At 42.3% G+C, this 21,896-nt stretch overlaps 1 protein-coding gene across 9 annotated transcripts in view; it reads left to right on the plus strand.

Moving 5' to 3' along the window:
• Window positions 1–21,896, plus strand: part of RUBCN (rubicon autophagy regulator) — a 55,336-nt gene that overhangs the window by 24,501 nt on the left and 8,939 nt on the right. For 2 of the 9 annotated variants that reach the window (XM_070406433.1, XM_070406434.1), the window contains exons 4-14: window positions 1,903–2,062; window positions 2,930–3,036; window positions 3,923–4,079; window positions 4,708–5,241; window positions 6,786–6,830; window positions 8,853–8,948; window positions 9,649–9,764; window positions 11,145–11,355; window positions 11,840–11,941; window positions 14,430–14,504; window positions 21,070–21,133. In XM_070406433.1, the coding sequence (XP_070262534.1) occupies window positions 1,903–2,062; window positions 2,930–3,036; window positions 3,923–4,079; window positions 4,708–5,241; window positions 6,786–6,830; window positions 8,853–8,948; window positions 9,649–9,764; window positions 11,145–11,355; window positions 11,840–11,941; window positions 14,430–14,504; window positions 21,070–21,133 (1,667 nt within the window). The remainder of the gene's footprint in view (window positions 1–1,902; window positions 2,063–2,929; window positions 3,037–3,922; window positions 4,080–4,707; window positions 5,242–6,785; window positions 6,831–8,852; window positions 8,949–9,648; window positions 9,765–11,144; window positions 11,356–11,839; window positions 11,942–14,429; window positions 14,505–21,069; window positions 21,134–21,896) is intronic. The other 7 variants (XM_070406436.1, XM_070406437.1, XM_070406435.1 and 4 more) reach the window with 7 other exon arrangements.

The following is a 21,896-nucleotide window of genomic DNA, read 5'->3' on the forward strand; positions in this document are numbered from 1 at the left end:
TAGAAGGATGGTGTGTGTCGAGTTTCTTATAACCGAGGAGAGGAAATTGTCACTTTAGGACTGATTTGAAGGTGAGGATTATTTGCTTTAAAAAATAAACTTTGCAAACCCATTGTTTTGGCCACTTTCTCTCATTTGGGGAAGGGGTGTAAAAGTTTTGTTGTTTTCAAAAGATCTGCATATATGGGACCAGAGTGAAGCTTTTCAAAATCCAGGGTATATGGTATATGTTAAGAGGTTCCCTGAAGTGGTTGGGGAAAGTGGGACTGAAATTTTAATAACTGTTTAAGAAGATGAGGATATAACAATTAGAAAGAAATGTGAGGTTTCTGAAGGCCGGTGTCAAATGGAGCCAAACATGTTCCTATCAGCTTTGGCTACCATCATAGCATTCTATTCTTCTATCCTCTCAGCTCATCATAGTAACCCTGATTTCTAGTCAGGGGAACAAAGCCGGAGGAGGTTAGATGACTTTGCCAGAGTTACACAGCTAGTTCCAGATCAGTCTCTGCCAAATTTATGTATCTATTGATTTAACTCTTTCTTATGGAAAAGATTTAATATAGACAAAATTAAAGAGAATAGTGTAATGAACTCCAAAATATCCATCTTCAATACTTATTGATTCATGGCCAGCCTTATTTCATGTATATCCCACCCACTGCCAGATTCATTGTTGAGATGATGTTGGGAAAAGTAACTTGTTTTAATTTATTTTTTAAAATGTGTTTTTATTGATTTCAGAGAGGGAGAGAGAGATAGAAACATCAATGAGAGAGAATCATTGATTGGCTGTCTCCCACACCACCCCCACTGGGGACCGATTCTGCAACCCTGGCATGTGCCCTGACCGGGAATTGAACCGTGACCTCCTGGTTCATAGGTCAACACTCAACCACCGAGCCACACTGGCTGGGCAGTAACTTGCTTTTTTGTGTTTTTTTTAAAATATTTTTTATTGATTTTTTACAAAGAGGAAGGGAGAGGGATAGAGAGTCAGAAACATCGATGAGAGAGCAACATCGATCAGCTGCCTCCTGCACACTCCCCACTGGGGACGTGCCTGCAACCAAGGTACATGCCCTTGGCCAGAATTGAACCTGGGACCCTTTAGTCTGCAGGCCGACACTCTATCCACTGAGCCAAACCGGTTAGGGTTAGTAACTTGTTTTTAAATGGTAAGGGAACCAAATAACAAGGATAGGTCTTACACTATCCTTTTTTATGAAGAAGAGGCGAGAGCCCCATGATTTTTTTATGGAGATTTTTTATCCTCACTTTCCCCACCAAACCCCCCTCTAATTTTCTTTTATAAAATATGTTGCTATCGTCATTTACTCTTAGAAGCTGCTTGAAATGACCATCCATCCTTTTTTTGCACTGACCCTGGCCTGAGACCTTGCTTTCAGAAACAGCCAAGCAGAAGGAGGTTCCAAATAGAGAATGCTGTGGCTAGAGGCCAAAAGAGGTTTCTCTTTGGTGGCATTTTTCTAGATTCTTTCCCCCAGGTCTTTGTTGCATCCTTTTCTGAAGGCCGTCTGAAATAGAGGACTCTGTGCGAGAAGGAAAAGATCAAGTTTACCCTTCTTCTGAGTACCCCAGAAAAGATGCTCCTTTGGAGTTAGCACATAGAGACAGATGTAGGAGCTTTCTTTTCTCTAGGAACTGCCTATTAGGTTTTAACTGCTTAGCCCCGCTCCAGTGGCCCAATCCAGCAGCGGGGCCATTAATCCCTTCCGTCCCTCTCCTTCCTCAGTAACCTGTAGACGCTAGCTGGAGGAAAAATGCCTGTGATGGCCTCCTTTTAACCTGTCTCAATTTAGTTCTCAGGTCTTCAGGCCTCAGTCTTGCTGTGTTTTTACCTGTATACATGTTTTGACTCATGCCTTTTTTGCCTCCTAGTTCATCAACTTGCACGAGAATGGCCAGAGCAGCGCTGACGGCGTGAATGAGCGTGTCATTGCAGAGCTGTGGCTGCAGCATAGCCTGCAGTGCCACTGCCTCTCCGCTCAGCTCCGACCTCTGCTTGGGGATCGACAGTATATCAGGAAGTTCTACACAGGTAGGCAGAGGTCACTTAGCCAGGATTGTGGCATAGATTCCCTCATTGTTTTCCACTTTACCCTTCCTTTAAAGACTCTTTCCCAAGGTCTCATATTTTACTTGATGCCATAGAGATTCTAATAAGAAACATGTAGCCAGTCTTCTCTCTCACTTCCTATGTAATACACAAACGTATTCCCCTACTCCCGTACGACACAAACCAATAAGAACAACTGCTACTGACTGAGAATTTCTATGTTCCAGTCACTGTTACGTACTTTGTATACATATACTTTTTAACAACAGCCCTGGAAGTTGGGTATTAATATCCCTGTTTTCCAATCAGGGAAGTAGAGTTCAAGAAGGTTAGGTAACATGGCCAGAGCCACCCAGAGCCAGGATTAAAATCTGGATCATTCTGAGTTTGAAGCCTCTTGTCCTGGCCTCTCTCCTATACTAGACATTACTTAGCCCAGTGATGGTGAACCTTTTGAGCTCGGCGTGTCAGCATTTTGAAAAACCCTAACTTAACTCTGGTGCCGTGTCACATATAGAAATTTTTTGATATTTGCAACCATAGTAAAACAAAGACTTATATTTTTGATATTTATTTTATATACTTAAATGCCATTTAACAAAGAAAAATCAACCAAAAAAATGAGTTCGCGTGTCACCTCTGACACGCGTGTCATAGGTTCGCCATCACTGACTTAGCCTCTCCTGTACTTTATTTGTTTCTGGCCCCGCTTCTCTCCACAGTGGCCTGATTCTGCTCAAGTCATGTTTGCCTTTTCCCTCGCTCCTTTCCTGAGCTTCTCCCGGGGCCATACAGGGAAGCTGAAGGACTCCCTATTGGCTCCCTCACTGGTTGCTTCTCTCTCCCCAGATACTGCTTTCCTGCTAAGCGATGCCCACGTCACAGCCATGCTGCAGTGCCTAGAAGCAGTGGAACAGAACAACCCCCGCCTGCTCGCCCAGATTGATGCGTCCATGGTAAAGGGGGAAAGGAGTTATCTATGTTTATGCTGGCCTCCTAGGCCTCCCCAGGATGCAGCCCTCTGTAGCCAGATGTTTCCTTACTTAGTTGTAAACTTAAAGGCTTTCATTAAAAAAAAAAAAAACAAACAAAAGAAACACTTGGAAAAGAAGGGGAGGTACTGTTAAGCACCTATCGAAGTAAAAGTCCAAGTTTAGGTCTGTCTGAGAAGGGAGGTGTCTATTTTTTTAAACTGTTTTAAAAATCCTTAGTTTGAGTAAGCACCTCCTTAAAGGCAGGCTTGTTAAAGCCCTGGGAGAAGAGGGATGATTTTGAATCAGGAGTAGGATTTATAGCATCAGACCTAATAGGGTCTAGCATTATACTGGACCATTTTTGTCTTTGAAGCATAAAGAAAATTTTGTTGCTTGATGTTGCTTATTATCAACTCTCTGGTTCACTTACCCCAACACTAATATCAGTGCCTCGACTAGAATGGAATCACAGTCCCTACTTCTTTTAAGGAGGTATCCCCTACCTTTCCTGGTTTTAAAATGTTTAGTCTTAGTTACCATGCTATGTATGTGCCAGGCATGGTGCTATGCACAGTTCATACATCATCTCATTTAATCATCACAACTCTCTAAGGTTGCCATTAATCTCACTTTATAAAGGAGGCCACTGAGGGTAGAGTAAATAAGTCACTGGCCCAGAGTTTGGAGCAAATAGCTTATAAGTGATAGGACCTGGACTTGAACCCTGGTCTGACTTCTGACTCCATGTGCATAGCAGTACAAGCCTGCTACCAACGGCCAGCTTCTACCAGTGTTTCCGTAGTGCTTAGTGCCTCTCTGAGAACCTTTATCCTTGACCCTTGACTCTGACACTTTTTTTTTCTTTTAGTTTGCCAGAAAGCATGAGAGCCCACTGCTGGTGACAAAGAGCCAGAGCCTGACAGCTCTGCCTGGTTCCACATGTACTCCTCCAACCAGCTCCGCTCAGCATTCCTATTTTGGGTCCTTCTCTAGCCTCCACCAATCCGTACCCAACCACGGCCCAGGTATGGGAGCAGGACAGGGTAGTTATGACATGTATTCCTAGACTGGAAAGAAGACGGCTTTGTGGGTGCTCACAAGCTGGGTCTAGATAGAGCCTTGAGTTGGTGTAGTTTGTCAATCTTCATGTCTTAATAGTGGAGATCTTAAAAAGGTGTATAGCAACTAGCCTAAGGTAATTCAGTAGAATCGTTAAAGTAACAGAGGAAAGAGAGGTGGTTTTAGAGTCCCCTGTGTTTCTAATCTTCACTGCCAAGAATGCATTTCAATAATAATAGCCAACGTGTATTGAATGCCTACCACGTGCAGGGCTCTGTTATAATCAGTTTATATGTATTATCTCATTTGATCCTCAAAACAGTCCTGTGAGGTAAATGTTATTATTGCTCATTTTAGATGAGGAATGCATATTAATAAGCCATGAAGTCACTGTCTCAAGAGCTCATTCTCTTGACTTAGCTGCTTCTAAGTAATTTTTTACTCACCTTAAATGGCTTACCTTTTCTAAGGTGATGCCATGTGTTCTGAGCACTATTAATGATAGGGAGTTTGAACCTTAGTTGTGGAGAAGCCCTTCACATATACCAAAGGATTCCAGGTCACCTTTCCCTTCCCTTTCTTTTTATATCCTAGAAAGAAGATCTACTTCCTTTTCTCTCTCTGGCCCTCCCCGGAAACCTCAAGAAAGCAGAGGGCACATTTCCCCAGCAAAGGATGAAACCATCCAAGCCCCTCTGCTTCCAGTCTCTGCATTAGCCAGGGATTCCCCTTCAACTCCAAATGAGATGAGCTCCAGCACTCTGACCAGCCCCTTAGAATCATCCTGGGTCAGCAGCCAGAATGATTCCCCAAGTGATGCCAGTGAGGGGCCCGAGTACTTGGCCATCGGCAACCTGGACTCCCGAGGCCGGACCGCCAGTTGTCAGAGTCACAGCAGCAATGCTGAGAGCGGCAGCTCCAATTTGTTCTCCTCTAGCAGTTCCCAGAAGCCAGCTTCTGCTGCTTCTTCCGTAGTGGACCAAGAGGGAGGTGGGCAGAGCCAGCTGTCCAGTGTCCCTCGCAGGTCCAGCTTCTCAGAGGGACAGGCACTCACTATCACCAGCGGAACAAAGAAGAGCCATACTCGCTCCCACTCGGATACCAACATTGTCTCCAGAGGAGCCCCAGGTAATGTTAATCACCAGCCCCTAGTTAGGAAGGTGGTTTCCTGAATTTTTCTTAGGGCGGAAGGATCTTCAAATGGCAGAAAGAGAAGTTGTGCTTCTAACAAAAGAGAGAAGTTTGTAATCTAATTGGGTTACCCAAGGCATCTCTCTCAGAATATTTGTTTGTTCCTTTATACATTGCTAAATAGGAAATGCTTTCCTGGATTCTTTCACTAGTTCTTTAGCATCAGAGCATACATAGTGTGACTCATCACAGTTTGAGTTTTAAATGTATCTTTCAGACAGAGGGGAAGTACTAATAAGTTTTAAAAATAATCCCATTAAATTCCTCCCCTTCCTGTGATTCCTGAGTAGTTTGGTCAGCATGTATTACCGACATGAGAGAGGTCAAGTGATACTAGGGCAGCCGTGGGCAAACTACGGCCCTCGGGCCGGATCCGGCCCGTTTGAAATGAATAAAACTAAAAAAAAAAAGACCGTACCCTTTTACGTAATGATGTTTACTTTGAATTTATATTAGTTCACACAAACACTCCATCCATGCTTTTGTTCCGGCCCTCCGGTCCAGTTTAAGAACCCATTGTGGCCCTTGAGTCAAAAAGTTTGCCCACCCCTGTACTAGGGTTTCCTTATTGAAACTAGGGATGAAGTGTGTTTGGGGTGATGTGACCTAGTAAACAAGTAGGCGGGGCAGACCGTGCATCACTAATTCCGGTTGAAAGGCCGTCAGGTAAGGAGGCCTGGCCACTGAGACCTCCCTCACACAAACACCAGCTGCTAGCAGCAGCGAGTACTGTAGGCACAGGGAAGGTGGGTCTCATTGCTTTTGCCATCTTCCTGCCATCATCTCTCCGGGATTGTTGGTGTCTGGCAGGCTTTGGTTGGGTTTCATTTGTAAGAGGATTTCCATTGTGCTTAAAGCCAGTTCTGAGTGGGAAAACCCCAGAAATAAAATATAAAAAAATCAAAGACAAAAAAAAAGGATTTCCTTTAGCAACTAGAGCTGCCATTGATTTCTCTTTGTAATTTCTAGGAAGGTGAGAGCTAAGGCCCTCATCTGAAACTTCTCAATAGCAGACTTTTGTCCCTATTTTCCTGTCAAAAACATGGTTTGGCTGATTGGAACTCTTTAGAAAATAAACTCCAAGCCAAAGCCTGTCTTCGCACAAGCTGTTCTAGATGTGAAGAGCGCTTGGGTTAGAGTCTCCATTCACATCTCCTGCCGTGGGCCTGGTGTCCACTGCACGCCAGGCAGCTGGTCTTCGAGCATGTAATACTTCCCTGTCCTCATTCCTGAATCCACTTGGATTCCAGAAACCACGGTAACCTGCACTGGAAAGGGAGCCAGAGAAAACCCAGGCAGAAGGGTCTGCGGGAGTGTGGGTCACGTGCAGCTTCTTGTACGAGTCATCCCTCCTTCAGCACATGGGTTCCCTCGTGGGAGTTAAATCCCCACCTGGCTAGATAGAAGGACGCTCTTTTTCTCACTTTCTCTGTTCTCATTTCCTCGACCTGGACTCTCTGCACCTGTCTGTCTACGTTCAGGAGGCCCCAGGAATATCACCATTATAGTTGAAGATCCCATTGCAGGTTTGGGAGCCAGCCCTCCTCCTTTCTGTGTACCACCTCCTCCTGCTGCTCCTCTGTCACCAGTGTGCTTGGTCCAGAACCTCCTTTTCCATTCTGGTGTCAAGTCAAGTCTGGCCAGTCTGGTCCTGCTGTGATGCTTGGACCTGTGTGTAAAACTACACCAATGTTTTGCATGATGTGTTTTCGGCCCACGACTTCCAAATACTTCATTCGGTCTCCCAGCTGCTCTGGGAGGCAGAGTCAAGACTTGTCAGTCCTGTTTGTCCAAAGATGAAACTGAAGCTGCTATATTGTCTAAGGCATCATGATGAAACTGGCAGAATTTTTCTTGTAACTGAGTACTTAGAACAGCTTTCTGTATTTTCCTTGAATTAACACCAGAGTGGGTTTTCTTCCCTTTCTGTGGCCTTGGATGTGGATGCATGCTTTTGGCCTCTCCTGTTTCCCTTTTCTGTCACCCGTCTTCCTTCCTTTATCGGGTCCTCCCCACCCCTCATTCCAGCCATTGCAGAGGATTTTTCTAGTGACTTGGTCTGTTTCTTTGGTTGTCACAGTATATTCAAACTGAATATTGTACCATAATGCATGGAGATATTAAACTGGAATGTGTCAGCAAAACAGAGTGGTGAGGGAGGACTGAAAACCATGTTCTCCTGGTAATGGGTAAAGCCCCTGGGTATGTTAGCTTGGAAAAGATCAGGTTAAAGAGGAGTAAGTCTGTGAGACCATTGTTTAAAGGAGCATTGTTCTTAAGGAGATGAGAAAGTGTAAGAGGGCATTTCAAGCGACAGATTTCATTTCCGTTGAATGGGCCAGCATCAGGAGGTAGAAAGCTCAGTAAGCCAGCTGGACGGCCTTTAGGCCTTTACGTGTTGTAAGGAAATAGGGTGCTGGTGTTGGAGTTTATGTTGTTCACTGAGTTTGACTGGGGACCTCAGAGGTCCTTCCCAAGTCCCGGTTTGTTAACAAGGCATCGTGGTAACTGCTGGTTTTTGCTTCAGTTCGGTAGTGAGGAGCAGAGCCCACTGCCAAGACCCCTGGAGATCTTAGAGGCCCAGGAGAACACACGTTATCTCTCACCACGTAGTAGCATATTTTTTGAGGGGAGCAGCTGACCAGTTGGCACCGTCTGTCAGGGAAATGGGTTGGATGCAGCTCAGTCATTCACCCTCCCTGAGCATACAGCTCACTTCTCAGGCACCCACCTGCTTTCCCGCCTGCTCTTCCTTCTGTGACACTGGAATTTTGTTTCCCTTTGGAGAATATCAGTTTTCTCATTTCCTGCGAGCCCTGCCTGCTGCTATTCCTCCGCTCCCAACTCTCACTGTTCCTTGAAAACTTCTATCCATGCACTTCATACTTTGCCAGCTTTCTCTTAAAACCCCCTTCTTCCTTCTCCAGTAAGGCTGGGCCTCCAGCCCTTTGGTTCCAGGCATCCTCCTTGCTTTCTCTAGCATTGTCGTGGTGCTTGTGTTAAGGACATTGCTGGATTTCGTTTTGCTGTTCTGCCCATTCAGAAATGGGTTATATTTGTAAGTAGGACACATTTACATTTCAAGTTGAAGGGAAGCCATAGTCTTGTATTTCCTTGGTGAATTTAACCCTTCTGTTATCGTTTAAAACCTCGTGTCAAGGTATCAGTAAAGTTCCAATGTGCTTATAATTTGTTTTACCAATTGAAGACAGTTTTATAAATTGGTTTGTTAAGAGGATAGGTACTTATGGAACATTTGGTAAGAAGATGGAAGAACAGAGGACTAAATTCATAAATCCACTTTCATTTGATTTTATTTTTCCCCTTTGTGTTTCATTCTCGGTTCCGTTTTTTCTCTTTTCCCCTTGGAATATACCGATTTCCCATGTGTCCCTGCATTCTTGGACTGTTCCCTGTTGGTGTGCCACCTCTCTCCTGTTTGGGAGGGCATCGGGAATGGGAGCAGTTCAATGTTGAAAAGCCAGAGTTGGAAATGTAACTGTTGCTCATGTGTGTGTGTTTTTACTCCTGGTGGCCACTGACACTAGAATCCTGCAATGATAAGTCGAAGTTGAGAGGCCCCTTGCCCTACTCTGGCCAAAGCAGTGAAGTCAGCACACCCAGCTCTCTGTACATGGAGTATGGTGAGTACTAGGAAGGCAGGGCTGCAATTGTGTCTTTGCTCTCCCTTTGTGCCTGCTACACTCTGAGCTGTGTGGCTCGTCTCAGCTCTGTGGAGGGTACTCACCATACAGTATCTCTCTCCCTTCCATCACTTTCAACCCCCGTGCTAGAAATCACACCGCCCCTCCGTTTCTCTGCTCCTCTCTGACTTAGCGGGCCCACCCCCTCTTATGCTCTGGGTCTTATCACTAGGAATGTCTGTCGAGCCAGATGGAATGGCTCTCTGGGTGGGTGAGAGGGACCTTGAAAAGAGGCCTTTGAGTGTCTGGGCTTAATTACCAGAAGATGAGCTCCACATGGAAATCAGCCGTAAGAAGAAGCCAGTTGTTTCCTTGTCTGATTCTCAGCACAGGTTTTTGTTTTCTCTTTTTTTGTGGGGTAGGAGAGCGAGTATGTCATCTTAAATTTAGGTGGTAAAAGAATTTTCTCCAGGCGCTTTCCATTCCATCATTCTTTAACCAGGAGGCTTTGTGCTGTGGGATTTGAAATTCAGAGGAATTCCTTTAGAAGGTAGATATCTTTTTTTCCAACCTGTTACGCAGGAAAACTCAAGACTATCATTAATGGTAAAAACATCAGACTTCTTGAAGAAGCGTGACTGTCAAACAGATTTGCTTTTCAAAGCAGAGCTTTTCACATTCACATTCCATTTGCCCACAGAGGGTGGACAGTACCTATGCTCAGGTGAAGGCATGTTCCGAAGACCATCAGAAGGACAGTCCCTTATCAGCTACCTGTCCGAGCAAGACTTTGGCAGCTGTGCAGACCTGGAAAAGGTGAGGAATCTAAAGAATCTAAGAGCTCTTGAGTCAGGAGATCTGAGGGGCGGCGGTGCCATTTGTTCTATTTTTTTTTTTTATGTTAATCCTCATCTGAGGATATTTTTTCCATTGATTTTTAGAGAGAGGGGAGAGAAGGGAGAGAGACAGAAAGAGAGAAGCATCGATGTGAGAGAGACATATTGATTAGTTGCCTCCCACAGGCACCCGACTAGGGCGGGGGATGGAGCCTGAAACCCAGGTACGTGCCCTTGACTGGAATTGAACCGGGGACCCTTCAGTCCGAGGGCCAATGCCCTATCCACTGAGCCAAACTGGCTAGGGCACCATTTGTTTGAAAGAGGTCTTGGGGCACACTGCAGTAACATGAGTATAGACTATAGAAAAGGTAAGTTCACAATAAAGATAAGCTCAGCAAATTCTATCTCTGGAGAACTCTTCAGGGAGTTGTGTTCCTCATCAAGTCTAGAAATATTATTGATTTTGTCTTAGAAGCTGCCATGGACAGAGAAGGATTGAATTTGAGCCACCTGATTGTTGTTTCCTTGACCCTGGAACCTGAGGGAAAAACTCTTTCCAGAGCCAACTTCTATATTTTGTTCTAAAGCTCAGCTATCCTATATAATAAAGAGCTAATATGCTAAATTAGACCGAATGGTAGAACGACCTTCCGGATGACCTTCTGGAACAACCAGTGGGCGGGGCCGCGGGGCCTTGAGGCAGCCGGGGCTGCGAGGGCTGAGCCCCTTGCACGAATTTCGTGCATTGAGCCTCTAGTGTAATAATGTTTCTGTAGAATTTTAAAAATATATTTTATTGATTTTTTACAGAGAGGAAGGGAAAGGGATAGAGAGTTAGAAACATCGATGAGAGGGAAACATCGATCAGCTGCCTCCTGCACATGTCCCACTGGGGATGTGCCCGCAAACAAGGTACATGCCCTTGACCGGAATCGAACCTGGGACCTTTCAGTCCGCAGGCTGACGCTCTATCCACTGAGCCAAACCAGTGCTGGCGTATAGCTTACAAATTATAGCACTTTATGTTGAGAAATCACATTTAACTTAATACTTTGTGTACCGCTGTATGGCTTTAGGAAAGACCCTGATAGGAAATGTAGGACTCTGCTCTGTCATATTTTTATGTGGAAAATAGGACAGGAAGGCCAGGCATGAACAGGTATGAGAGCAAAGAGAATGTAGAACAGGTTTTCTGGTCATCAGCTGTCCTTATAGCAGAACCACGCATTTCCCCTGGCTGTTTGGAAGAACAGTAGCGTGTGCCTTGGATGCTTTATTCCCGACAGTGTAATCAGCAGGGCGTTCAATACTTCTAACCCCTTGCTGAACAACTTCTTTGGTGCTCTCCTTCCCCCAGGAGAATGCCCACTTCAGTATCTCAGAGTCCTTGATTGCTGCCATTGAATTAATGAAGTGCAACATGATGAGCCAGTGTCTGGAAGAGGAGGAAGAGGAGGGGGAAGACAGCGATAGAGAAATCCAGGAACTGAAGCAGAAGATCCGCCTTCGCCGCCAGCAGATCCGCACCAAGAACCTGCTCCCTGGGTACCAGGAGACCGAGCATGGCAGTGAGTGAGGCTCGGAATACCTCTCTTCCTGCTTCTTCCTGCCTCAGGAGAACTTGGTGCCTCCTGGGTTTTCTTTTCTGTCTTAACTTGAGAGGTTATCACCAAGCCAAGGGTTCCTCTTCTGTCAGAAAAGATTTTCTAGGTTTTATTTTTTTCTACCAGACCAGAGAGACTTCATCTATTTCCTACCTCAGAAATATCTTCCAAAAAATAGGTTTCTGATATGAGGAGAGCTAAGACCATTGGCCCCAGATTCCCTTCCCAGATAATAGTACCTACTATTTACATGAAACTTTATAAACTTCATGAATGAAAGATCGGCCAGCAAGCAGAACTAGTATCCACCTCCCCAGCAACTGTCCCAGGGTTGTGTTTACTTCTCTGCTGACGTCATACCAGGTCCCTTTTGTTGTGACCCCCGAAGAAGTAGGAGACATTTTTCTGTCCTGTTTATTCCCTCCTCCCCTTTTTTTGATGTTAACAGGCTTTCGGGTCACTTCCAGCAGCTCCCAGTTCAGCTCCCGTGATTCCACACAGTTCTCTGACTCTGGCTCTGCTGATGAGGTTGATGAATTTGAAATCCAAGGTAAGAAGTGGCACTTGGTTTCAAGGGCGCTTTCATTACCGGTTTTTTTAAATTTTGAATTACAGGCTGAGAAGTTTTCCCTAAGTAGTGATCTTCAGTATGGTCCATGGTGGAATGTTGTGGGTTATTGTAAGGGACAGCCTCTCTTGCTAAAAACAAAACCCCTTTTAAATTTAAGCAGAAAAGAACACCTAAAGGAAGTGTTGCGGGTGGAGTGGACTGGTCGTTGAAGTCACCTGGTGCTTCTTCCTCCATTGCACCTTTCTTTTGGATTCTCCCTTGGATTCCTCCTGCTAAGAGCCTCGGGCTGGCCCATACCTACATGAAATTAGCATCCTATTCTCTTGTATTCCATAACACAACTGAAATTGTTTCAAAGTGTTTAAAAGGAGCTTTATTATAATCCTAAGAGAAAAGAACAGAGTCACTGAGTGGGGAGGGGAAGCAAAAAAGGAAAAAAATTAAGTTTACAAAGTAGAGCTTTATTTTCTGTTCTCTCAGTGGCAAATTGCTTAGCAGAATGACAAACTTTTGTTTGTTTTGTTAATCCTTACCCAAGGATAACAGATATCTGCATAGAGAAGGGGAGGGTCATAATCTGGGAAGGCAGTTGTTAAATTAGGTTAACCTATGATAAATGGGTTCATTCATTTCTGCAAATCATAGATTTCTTTGAGTTCCCTCAGTGCAACGAACAGACAAACAAAAAACAGCAGTTCAGGGACATATCTTTCCCCCCATGGCTGAAACCAAGTGATTTTCTTATAGAGGGTGAGTTGTACCTGTAATTCTCTATTGTAACATGATGATGAATAGATAGATCTTTTATCGAATGAGGCTTTGATTTCCTGTTTACACTAATCCAGAGAACTCATTCACCTGCAGAGACCTCTAGGTGTGGTAGCTGGGTTTCTTCCCCATTCAGAAGTAAAATTTTTACTCATACTTTTCCGGGTTTCCAGGAAATTTTTCTTCTGTATTCTCCTTAATATATCCAATTTCTATTCATGACAGTAGTACTTAAAACTCATTTTTTTGTTTGTATGTGGTTTTCCAACAATGATTCTCCAATTCTCTGACACCAACTCTGAGTGTCCTACAATTCAGTTCTAACACTAACTTCTGGAGCACAGACCTAACCTCACAGCTTAAGGTCATAATCCCATGAGACTATCCCTGCTTAAATACCAGCCATAGATGGGTCACCAGGATCACCACATGTCTCCCTAGCCAACTACAAATTCAGGGGTTCCCATGACTCCCTACTCAGGTTCAATAATTCGCTAGAATGACTCAGAACTCAGGAAAGCACTATACTTACAATTATAGTTTATCATAAAGGGTAAAAATGAACAGCTACATGGAGAGGTGTGTAGGCCAAGGTCCCAAAGTGTCCATAGGAACCTCTGTCCTGTGGAGTCAGTGTGTGCCACTGTCCTATCCATATGTTCACCAACGAGCAGGCTCCCCCAGTCCTCATCACTGTAAGTTTTTATCAAGCTTTCATTGTGCAGGCATGAGTGATTAAATCTTTGGCCATTAATGAGTAAACTTAATCTCCAGGCCCTCTCTCCTCCTGCGAAATTGGGGTTGTGGCTAAAATTTCTTCTGGTAACCAGACCTACCCAAGCTATCTGGATGTCCCCAAGAGTCCCCCTATTAAATAGTATAAGCACATAGAAAGGGGCTCATTATGGATAACAAAAGACATTCCTGTCACTTAGGAAATAATGAATTTTAGGAGCTCTGTGCTAGGAACTGGTCTAGAAACCAAATTTGTGTTTTTTATTTTACCACAGTCTGTGATTGACTTGATCTCCAAATTAAAAATAAAAATAAAATAAAAAGGTTCTGCTTCTCTCTTGGAATCAACAGAATTTCATAAGGGTGATATTAAGGTAATTTTAAAACATGCTGCTTCATTGGGTGTGGATAAGTCTGCCCCTTGTAGCAGAGCAAAAAGGCAGGGGAAGCTGCATAAGATGGGAGGAGCCACATTTGAAATAGCTTGCCTGGAGGTGGCATGAAATACACCAGTGGTCCCAGAGAAGACGTTTAATCAGCTAAGTCTCTAGTCAGTTCCAAACAGAAATCCTTAAAAGAAAAGGCCTAAGGCAGGGTTTCTCAAACTCTAAACCCATAATTCTTTGTTGTGATAGACTGCCCTGTGCATTATGGGATGTTTAGCATCATCCCGGCCTCTACCCACAAGATGCTCATAGCACAACCATGGCAGTAAAAAATGTCTCCAGACATTGCCAATGATAAAATCTGGCAAAATCTTTCCCTGGTTGAGAACCAAAGCTGTAGTGAAAAGTATACCTGTAGAGTATACCTATAAATTTAAGTTCCTAAAATCAGTTTCATCTTTTAGAGCAAAAGTCAAGTCCTGATTCCAGGAATATTTGGTACAGAAAACTGTCATTTTCATTGATTTACTTCCTGTCTGAATACTAAAGGGCCCCTTTTTATAATCATTATTACACAGATGGTAGCGAAGGATCTAACCTGACTCACATGTCAAAGAATGGACTCTCAGTGTCAATGGCCTCGATGTTTTCAGGTAGCCTTTGTTGCCAGCGTGGGTGTGCTCATACATGCATGTGTGTGAATGTTTGCACTAGCCTTTATACATTGGTCATGTGACACCTGTCAAGGTTATGAAGACTAAAGGGTCTGGAGAACTAGCTTTGAAAAATTGGGCTTAAGCCAGCTAGGGACACTTTATTTTATTTATTTATTTATTTATTTATTTATTTCTAATTTGTATTGATTTCAGAGAGGAAGGGAGAAGGAGAGAGAGAGAGAGAGAGAGAGAAACATCAATGATGAGAGAAAATCATTGATTGGCTGCCTCCTGCAAGCTCCCTAGTGAGAATCGAGCCTGCAACCTGGGCATGTGCCCTTGACCGGAATCCTTGACCGGGACCTTTCAGTCTGCAGGCCGACGCTCTATCCACTGAGCCAAACTGGCTAGGGCAAGGGACACTTTAGATATTCATTTTCTTCTTCCTCATATCCCAACAATCCTTCTCACTGAGATGGTCCTTGTTTGTCTTTCCCTACAGTGATACTTACAGATTAAGTAGTTGTTATGGCTGGTGGAGGTAGTGTAGAAAGGAATGGTCAGGTAAAGAAATTTTAGTTTAAAACTATAGCTAAGCTACTGCCACATATCCAGATAGCAAAAGTCAGAGAGAATGGCATGAAGCTTAGTGTCTCTTTAGAGTTTTGAATTTCCAGAGCCAAAATCTCTCTCCTCGGTACTGTGCCTACAGTTAGGATTTAATGCTGCACATGTTTGGCTTTAGTAATTGCTTTGTGATCCAAACAGATAGCCTTTCTGTAGGAGGGATAACAAAGAAAGTAGCAGTTTTCTACTCAAAGTGGCTTTACAACTCACAAACACAAAACTTGGGACTTTTATTAAAGTTAATTTTAACTTAATATTGTCAGCAACTAGAAATTAAAATAATTGTTTAAAATTAGATCAAGATTTAGAGAAATAAAAATAATTAGGTACCTTTTTCTCTACTCCTGAATTGTTGTAATTTATTCTAACATAGTCTTTCCTTGCTTAACATATATTTTTCTGTCACTTCCTAACTGTTTTTTTAATTTAATTTAATTTTTTATTGATTTTTTACAGAGAGGAAGGGAGAGGGATAGAGAGTTAGAAACATCGATGAGAGAGAAACATCGATTCAGCTGCCTCCTGCACACTCCCCACTGGGGATGTGCCCGCAACCAAGGTACATGCCCTTGACCGGAATCGAACCTGGGACCCTTGAGTCCGCAGGCCGACGCTCTATCCACTGAGCCAAACCGGTTAGGGCTTGACTAGTTTTTAATGTTTACAATCGCAGTCCTTTGATTGTGTGTTTATTGATTACTAGAGGCCCAATGCACGAAATTCGTGCAAGAGTAGGCCTTCCTTCCCCTGGGTGCCGGAAGGAAGCCACAACCTGGGCATGTGCCCTTGATCGGATTTGAACCCGGGACCCTTCAGTCTGCAGGCCAACGCTCTATCCACTGAGCCAACCCAGCTAGGGCTAGAGGTTTCTTTTTGATCACTGTAAATGATTTATGCTATTAAAGAGTCTTTTGTAATACTATCCTAGGAAGGTCATCAGAATCTATAACATCCTTGGAAAAATTAAGAATCATATTATGGACAACGTCTATGATAAATACTCTGCACATGTAATACTCTGCTTAATGTAATCACTCTCTTAGATCCTGATTCATCAAATAAACCATATGGAACAGAAGTATTTATGAAGGAAATAGATTTGAAAGTTACTTCCTCCTAGCAATAAAGTGGATATAAACTTTGTAATCATAGAAAGCTTTGTATTAATTAACATCTATTTCTTTTTTAAAAACAATTTTACTGACACATACTTACATACCAAAATTTAACCACTTTAATTAAGTGTATAATAATTTTTAGTAAATTGACCAAGTTGTGCAAGCATCACCATAATCTAGTCTTAGGACATTTTCGCCATCCCAGTAAGTACCCATTTACAGTTATTTTCTTCCCCACCTCAAGACCCAGTCCACTGCTAATCTCCCTTCTGTCTCTTGTAGATTTGCCTTTTTCTGGACTTTTCATACTAATATAATCATACAATATATGATCTTTTGTTTCTGGCTTCTTTCACCTTACCTATTTCTTCTGATGGTGTCTACCAAAGTGGTATGATATCATTCGTAAGCTCCCAATTCCAGATAGTCTTTTCAACTTCTTTAGTTTTAGTGTTTTGTTATTCTTTTTATCCCTAACCCTTCTTTATCCTCGTCAGTTACAGCTGCATCAATTCTTCATTATCTTCCTTTTTAGATTCTCCTTCTGCACATATGTATCCAGTCAGGTCCACTCAAGAGTCAGAAACCACACAGTAATTTGAATAGGGAAAGTTTAATATAAAGAATTATTAACTATAATGCAGGAACGAAGTAATGGGAAACTGGCTCATAAGGAGCAAAGAGAACAGTAGAACATTCAGGAATAGCAGATAGAGGCAGCAGTCACTATCCCTACGACTGAGCTAGAGCACCCGGGGTAGGAACAAATGTAGAAGAGGTCACATCTCTAAGGTTGAGATTCAGACCTCCAGGCTCACTGGATGGTAGAGAAGTTCTCTGAAGCTGCAGAGCAGCCCTGAGAGTGTGCCAGGGGATGCTGTCCACATAAGATGCCATGCCAACGGCCCTCACCAGGAAATCATTCTCTGGGGTGCTAGAGGAGGCTTCCCCCAGGGAGGTGCCATGCCTCAGAACTCAAGGGGAGCTGGGGGAGGTGGTTCTTGCTGTGAAGCTTTTCCAGGAGGTGCCACGGGAAGCCATTCATGAGAAGATGTATCACTAGTAGGACTCGGCTGCAAGGCGATGGGAGGGCATGCTTACTCTGGGGAGAGGCACATGCAGCACAGGCGTCTGCCTAGAGGAGCACACAAGAACTGGCAGGAGAAGCCCTTCCTCCTCCAGTGTCCCTCCAGTGCCCTCTACTGACAAAAGTTAACATCGCACCAGCTAGCAAAAGATTGCTTTTTACAAGTCCAGCTCCACTATCATAGAACAGACAAAAGGACAGGTTTGCAGCTGAAAGGCAATAAATTGAAAATAGGTAAAATATATAAAGAGGGAAGTTCATGAACTGTGTTTTCTGACAAGTTTTTTAATTAGATCCAGTTCAAGGTAATCAGTTGCTTCTCCCTACCCTCCCTCTTTAAAATATTTTTTCTCCTTTTATAACAAGAATAATTATGATTCTTCATATTGAAGTGTTTCCTTTTGATTTTTTTGAAGTATTTCCTTTTGAATCAGCAGTTATAGAAAATTCATTGGTGTTGGATTTCTAGATGTATTCTTGGGTATAACCTTATCTGCTAGAAGGAAAGCAGTGTGGAAACCAACATCTAAATTGGCCAGTAAATTCTGAAGTTGACTCTATTCCTATGCCTTTGTTGATTTTGCTACTGTACCAAAGTTTTAACCAGTTCTTCCCTGAGTATCCCTATATCAGTATCTGGACATGCAAAAGTTCTTCTTATAACATGTCATTATTTTTGTTCTTTGTTTATATATTTTTTTTTAATTTTTTCAGTCAGTAGTAATAGCCTTGTCCTATTAAAGCATCAGAAACATTTGAAATATGTTTTTGTAACTGAATTGATAAAAAGTTACATAATTATATTAACTTCCACTTAGAAAGAAAGCTTCTCAGAGTTCTTTCTAAAGTGTTTTCATTTGGGGTACATGTAATCCATCCAGATGAATAGCTTCCTCCTCTCTCTTTACCCCTTAATTATCTTAGACCCTTGTCTACTTTTATCCAAATACTTGACTAGTGTTCCAACCACATCACTTAGTCATCTGCTTGGACTGACTAGAGCAGTGATGGCGAACCTTTTGAGCTCGGCGTGTCAGCATTTTGAAAAACCCTAACTTAACTCTGGCGCCGTGTCACATACAGAAATTTTTTGATATTTGCAACCATAGTAAAACAAAGACTTATATTTTTGATATTTATTTTATATATTTAAATGCCATTTAACAAAGAAAAATTAACCAAAAAAAATGAGTTCACGTGTCACCTCTGACCCACGTATCATAGGTTCGCCATAACTGGACTAGAGAGTCAACAGGATGCAGTAGAAGCCCAGTACCCACAGGCCTTCATGATACTTGACCAGTGTCAGGAGTCATGTCCCTTATGATATCAGGTGCTGCCTGTCCCCTCTTCTACTGGGGTAAGATCTTGACATCCAGATCTCTGTGGTCTTCCACACTCTTGGTAGGATTCATGATGAGCTACGAAATCATAGCACCGAGGAGGAGGAGGAGGAGGAGGAGGAGGAGGAGGAGGAGGAGGAAGAGGAGGAGGAGGACGAGGAGGAGGAGGAGTAGGAGGAGGAGGAGGAGGAGAAGGAGGAGAAGGAGGAGGAGGAGGAGGAGGAGGAGATGATGTGATAAAGTATGACTTGAGCCCTAACCAGTTTGGCTCAGTGGATAGAGTGTCAGCCTGCGGACTCAAGGGTCCCAGGTTCGATTCCGGTCAAGGGCATGGAGCTTGGTTGCGGGCACATCCCCAGTAGGAAGTGTGCAGGAGGCAGCTGATCGATGTTTCTCTCTCATTGATGTTTCTATCTCTCTATCCCTCTCCCTTCCTCTCTGTTAAAAAAAATCAATAAAATATATATTTTTTAAAAAGTATGACTTGACTATATTTTTCAAAGAGGAAAGTTTAATTTTCTCTCAAAGAAAATAAGACTTTCTCTCTTTGAGTATGAAGAATTGCTGAATAGTTTTTATGAAGATGATGGTTTCCATAGCAGTCATGAAATATCAGTCACCTCTCCTCTCTGCTGTTTTCTTTAATATCCTGGTCCTAAAGTAACAGCATTAGTTAACTCTTTATTCATGGATATCTAAGATCTTCTCTCATTTTTCCTTTTTTATCACTGCCAAACAAGCTAAAGTTTGCTTTTTGCTTTTAGCCAATTAATCATTTATTTGGGAAACGGTTTCTTAAAACCCATTATGTACAAAACACTCTGAGGGTTATAAGGATAAGGCAAGACTTAAGCACAATCCAAGACAGTGTAAGTGTTAATCACATAAATGGTACAAACCAAATGGTCCATGAGGTCTACTATTCCCTGAATTTTTTTTTCTCCTCCATTAGCACTATTTAGAATGGAATAGACAACTAGCAACATATTGGAATCTGGATTTTGATGGTTCAAATTCAGGCAGATAATTATGATATATATGAACTTATTCATTAAAATAAAATCAAATCTGTTATTTAATAGTAAGAAATGCTGTTTCTGTCTTGAGTTTTGCTGTGCTTAGAAAGCATATGAAAATTGACAGATTTTAATTTTGTTGTTTTGTGTATATAGCTTTGAAGACATTGGTTTGTTAGGAATATTATTTGAATATATACTTGTATACAGAGCCTGTGTTAAGTATTTTAGGGCCAACAGAAGAATTAGACACGATCTCATTTTCTCACATGGTACATACAAAAAATATATAGAGAGAGGAAATGTAGAGAACAATTGAGCTACTCATAGCCAAGTGCAGAGTGATGTCATGTGAGCTCTATTGAGAGGCTTGAATGCAGTAGATTGATCATTGTGTAGGTTTAATTAGGAAAAGAAGCTCTTTTCATTGGGCATCAAAGGAAATGAGGGATTAGATTTATCTGAACAGTCTTGTTTTCACGACTGAATAGATCCTATTTGCCTTTCTTGGACATGACTGCTATATTTCACATTCCTCCCATTGAAGTATTTGGGTAGATGAGGTCTCTGTAGGTTCAGGCATATCATTATTAGAAATCCTCTTCAAAATTCTTTATCATAAATATGTGTTGAAAAGTCTGCCATAGTTTTCTGCAATTATGCCTAAAGATCATGTTGAATAATAGCTCTGTGCAAATTTGTTGCTTATCAAGCATCTCCAGGGAGTTGCCAAGCCACAGGGAAATTCTTTCTTTCCTGACAAATTTTTTACTACCAGCCAGGAAGGCAGTCTTTCCATGAAGCTTTTTTTAAGGATATGGAAAGACTTCTCACATTCAGGAGTAATATCAATAGTGATCAGATGTTAGGAGAAAAGTTCCAATTCCATATACATTTAATGAGTAACTTCTGTGATCCATGTTCTATATTAGGTATTGATTCTGTTATGAAAAAGAGCTAGATAAAGCTCTTGCCTCTGAGAGTTTATTATTTAAGAGGGCTTGAGATTTAGAGAATGAGGGAGAGCGTGGAGTAATTTATTTCGGGTTTCTGCTTGGTATAGGGTGTGTCCCTTTGTGCCTTAGGATGCTTCCTTTTCTTGTTCACTGTCTTGCACCAAGTCTGAGTTTGTTATTTCACCTGGATTTGTAGCCACTTTGACCTTCTCCGTGCTATGCTTACTTTGACTAATCAGCCTGGTTGTGACTTGAGCAGAGCCAAACTATAAATTATGTGCAGAGCTTCACCTGGACTTTGCTGCTTATCCTGCATAGAATGTAGCACCTAGATGCCACCCTGAGTGCTTAGCTGCAATAGCTTGGAAAGGTTTTCATTATTATCCCTTACCCCTCATCTCTGATTTCCATTTAGATGCTGACATCAGAAGGAGCACAGCCTCAAACAACAAACCCTTGATTTCCTCCTCCCAGACCTTGTAAGTACTTTTTAAAAAATAAGTAAAATCATTGTTCATTTATTTTGTTTTTTAGATTTCACATATAAGTGAAATCATATGCTATTTGCCTTTCTATGTCTGACTTATTTTATTTAGCAAAATACCCTGTAGGATGTCCACGCTGTTGCAAATGGTTAGAGTTCATTCTTTTTAATGGCTGAGTAATATTCCATTGTATATATGTACCACAACTTTTTTTATCCACTCATCTATTGATGGGCACTTGGATTGCTTCTATATCTTGGCTATTGTAAATAACGCAACAGTGAACAGAAGGGTGCATAAATCCTTTCAAATTAGTGTTTTAGGTTTCTTCAGATACATACTCAGAAGTGAATATGTGAGGTCTAAGAAGTACAAATTGGTAGTTACAAATAGTCAGGGGATGTAAAATACAGCACAAGGAGTGTAGTCAATAATATTGTAGTAACTATGTATGGTGCTAGGTGGGTAATTGAAATATCGGGGGATCGCTTTATAATGTATAAGATTATCTAACCACCATGCTGAATATCTGAAACTATTACAAAATAATGTTGACTGTAAACTGTAATTGAAAAAAAATAAATAAACCTTAGGGTATATGCAGAAACAAACCCGGTTCTTGGCATAGGATGGGAAAGACCATGGATGAAGCCATCCAAGTTCACAAAGAGGCAAGGTTAAGTGATGGGCCTGCCTGATTGATGGTGGGAAGCCCAATGCAAGAGAGCAGAAGATCAATGGTTCAAAAAGGGTGGGC

Source organism: Myotis yumanensis, unplaced genomic scaffold, assembly GCF_028538775.1.
Source record: "Myotis yumanensis isolate MYYU_CA2020_CCGP unplaced genomic scaffold, mMyoYum1.0.hap1 SCAF_2, whole genome shotgun sequence".
Lineage (NCBI taxonomy): Eukaryota > Metazoa > Chordata > Mammalia > Chiroptera > Vespertilionidae > Myotis > Myotis yumanensis.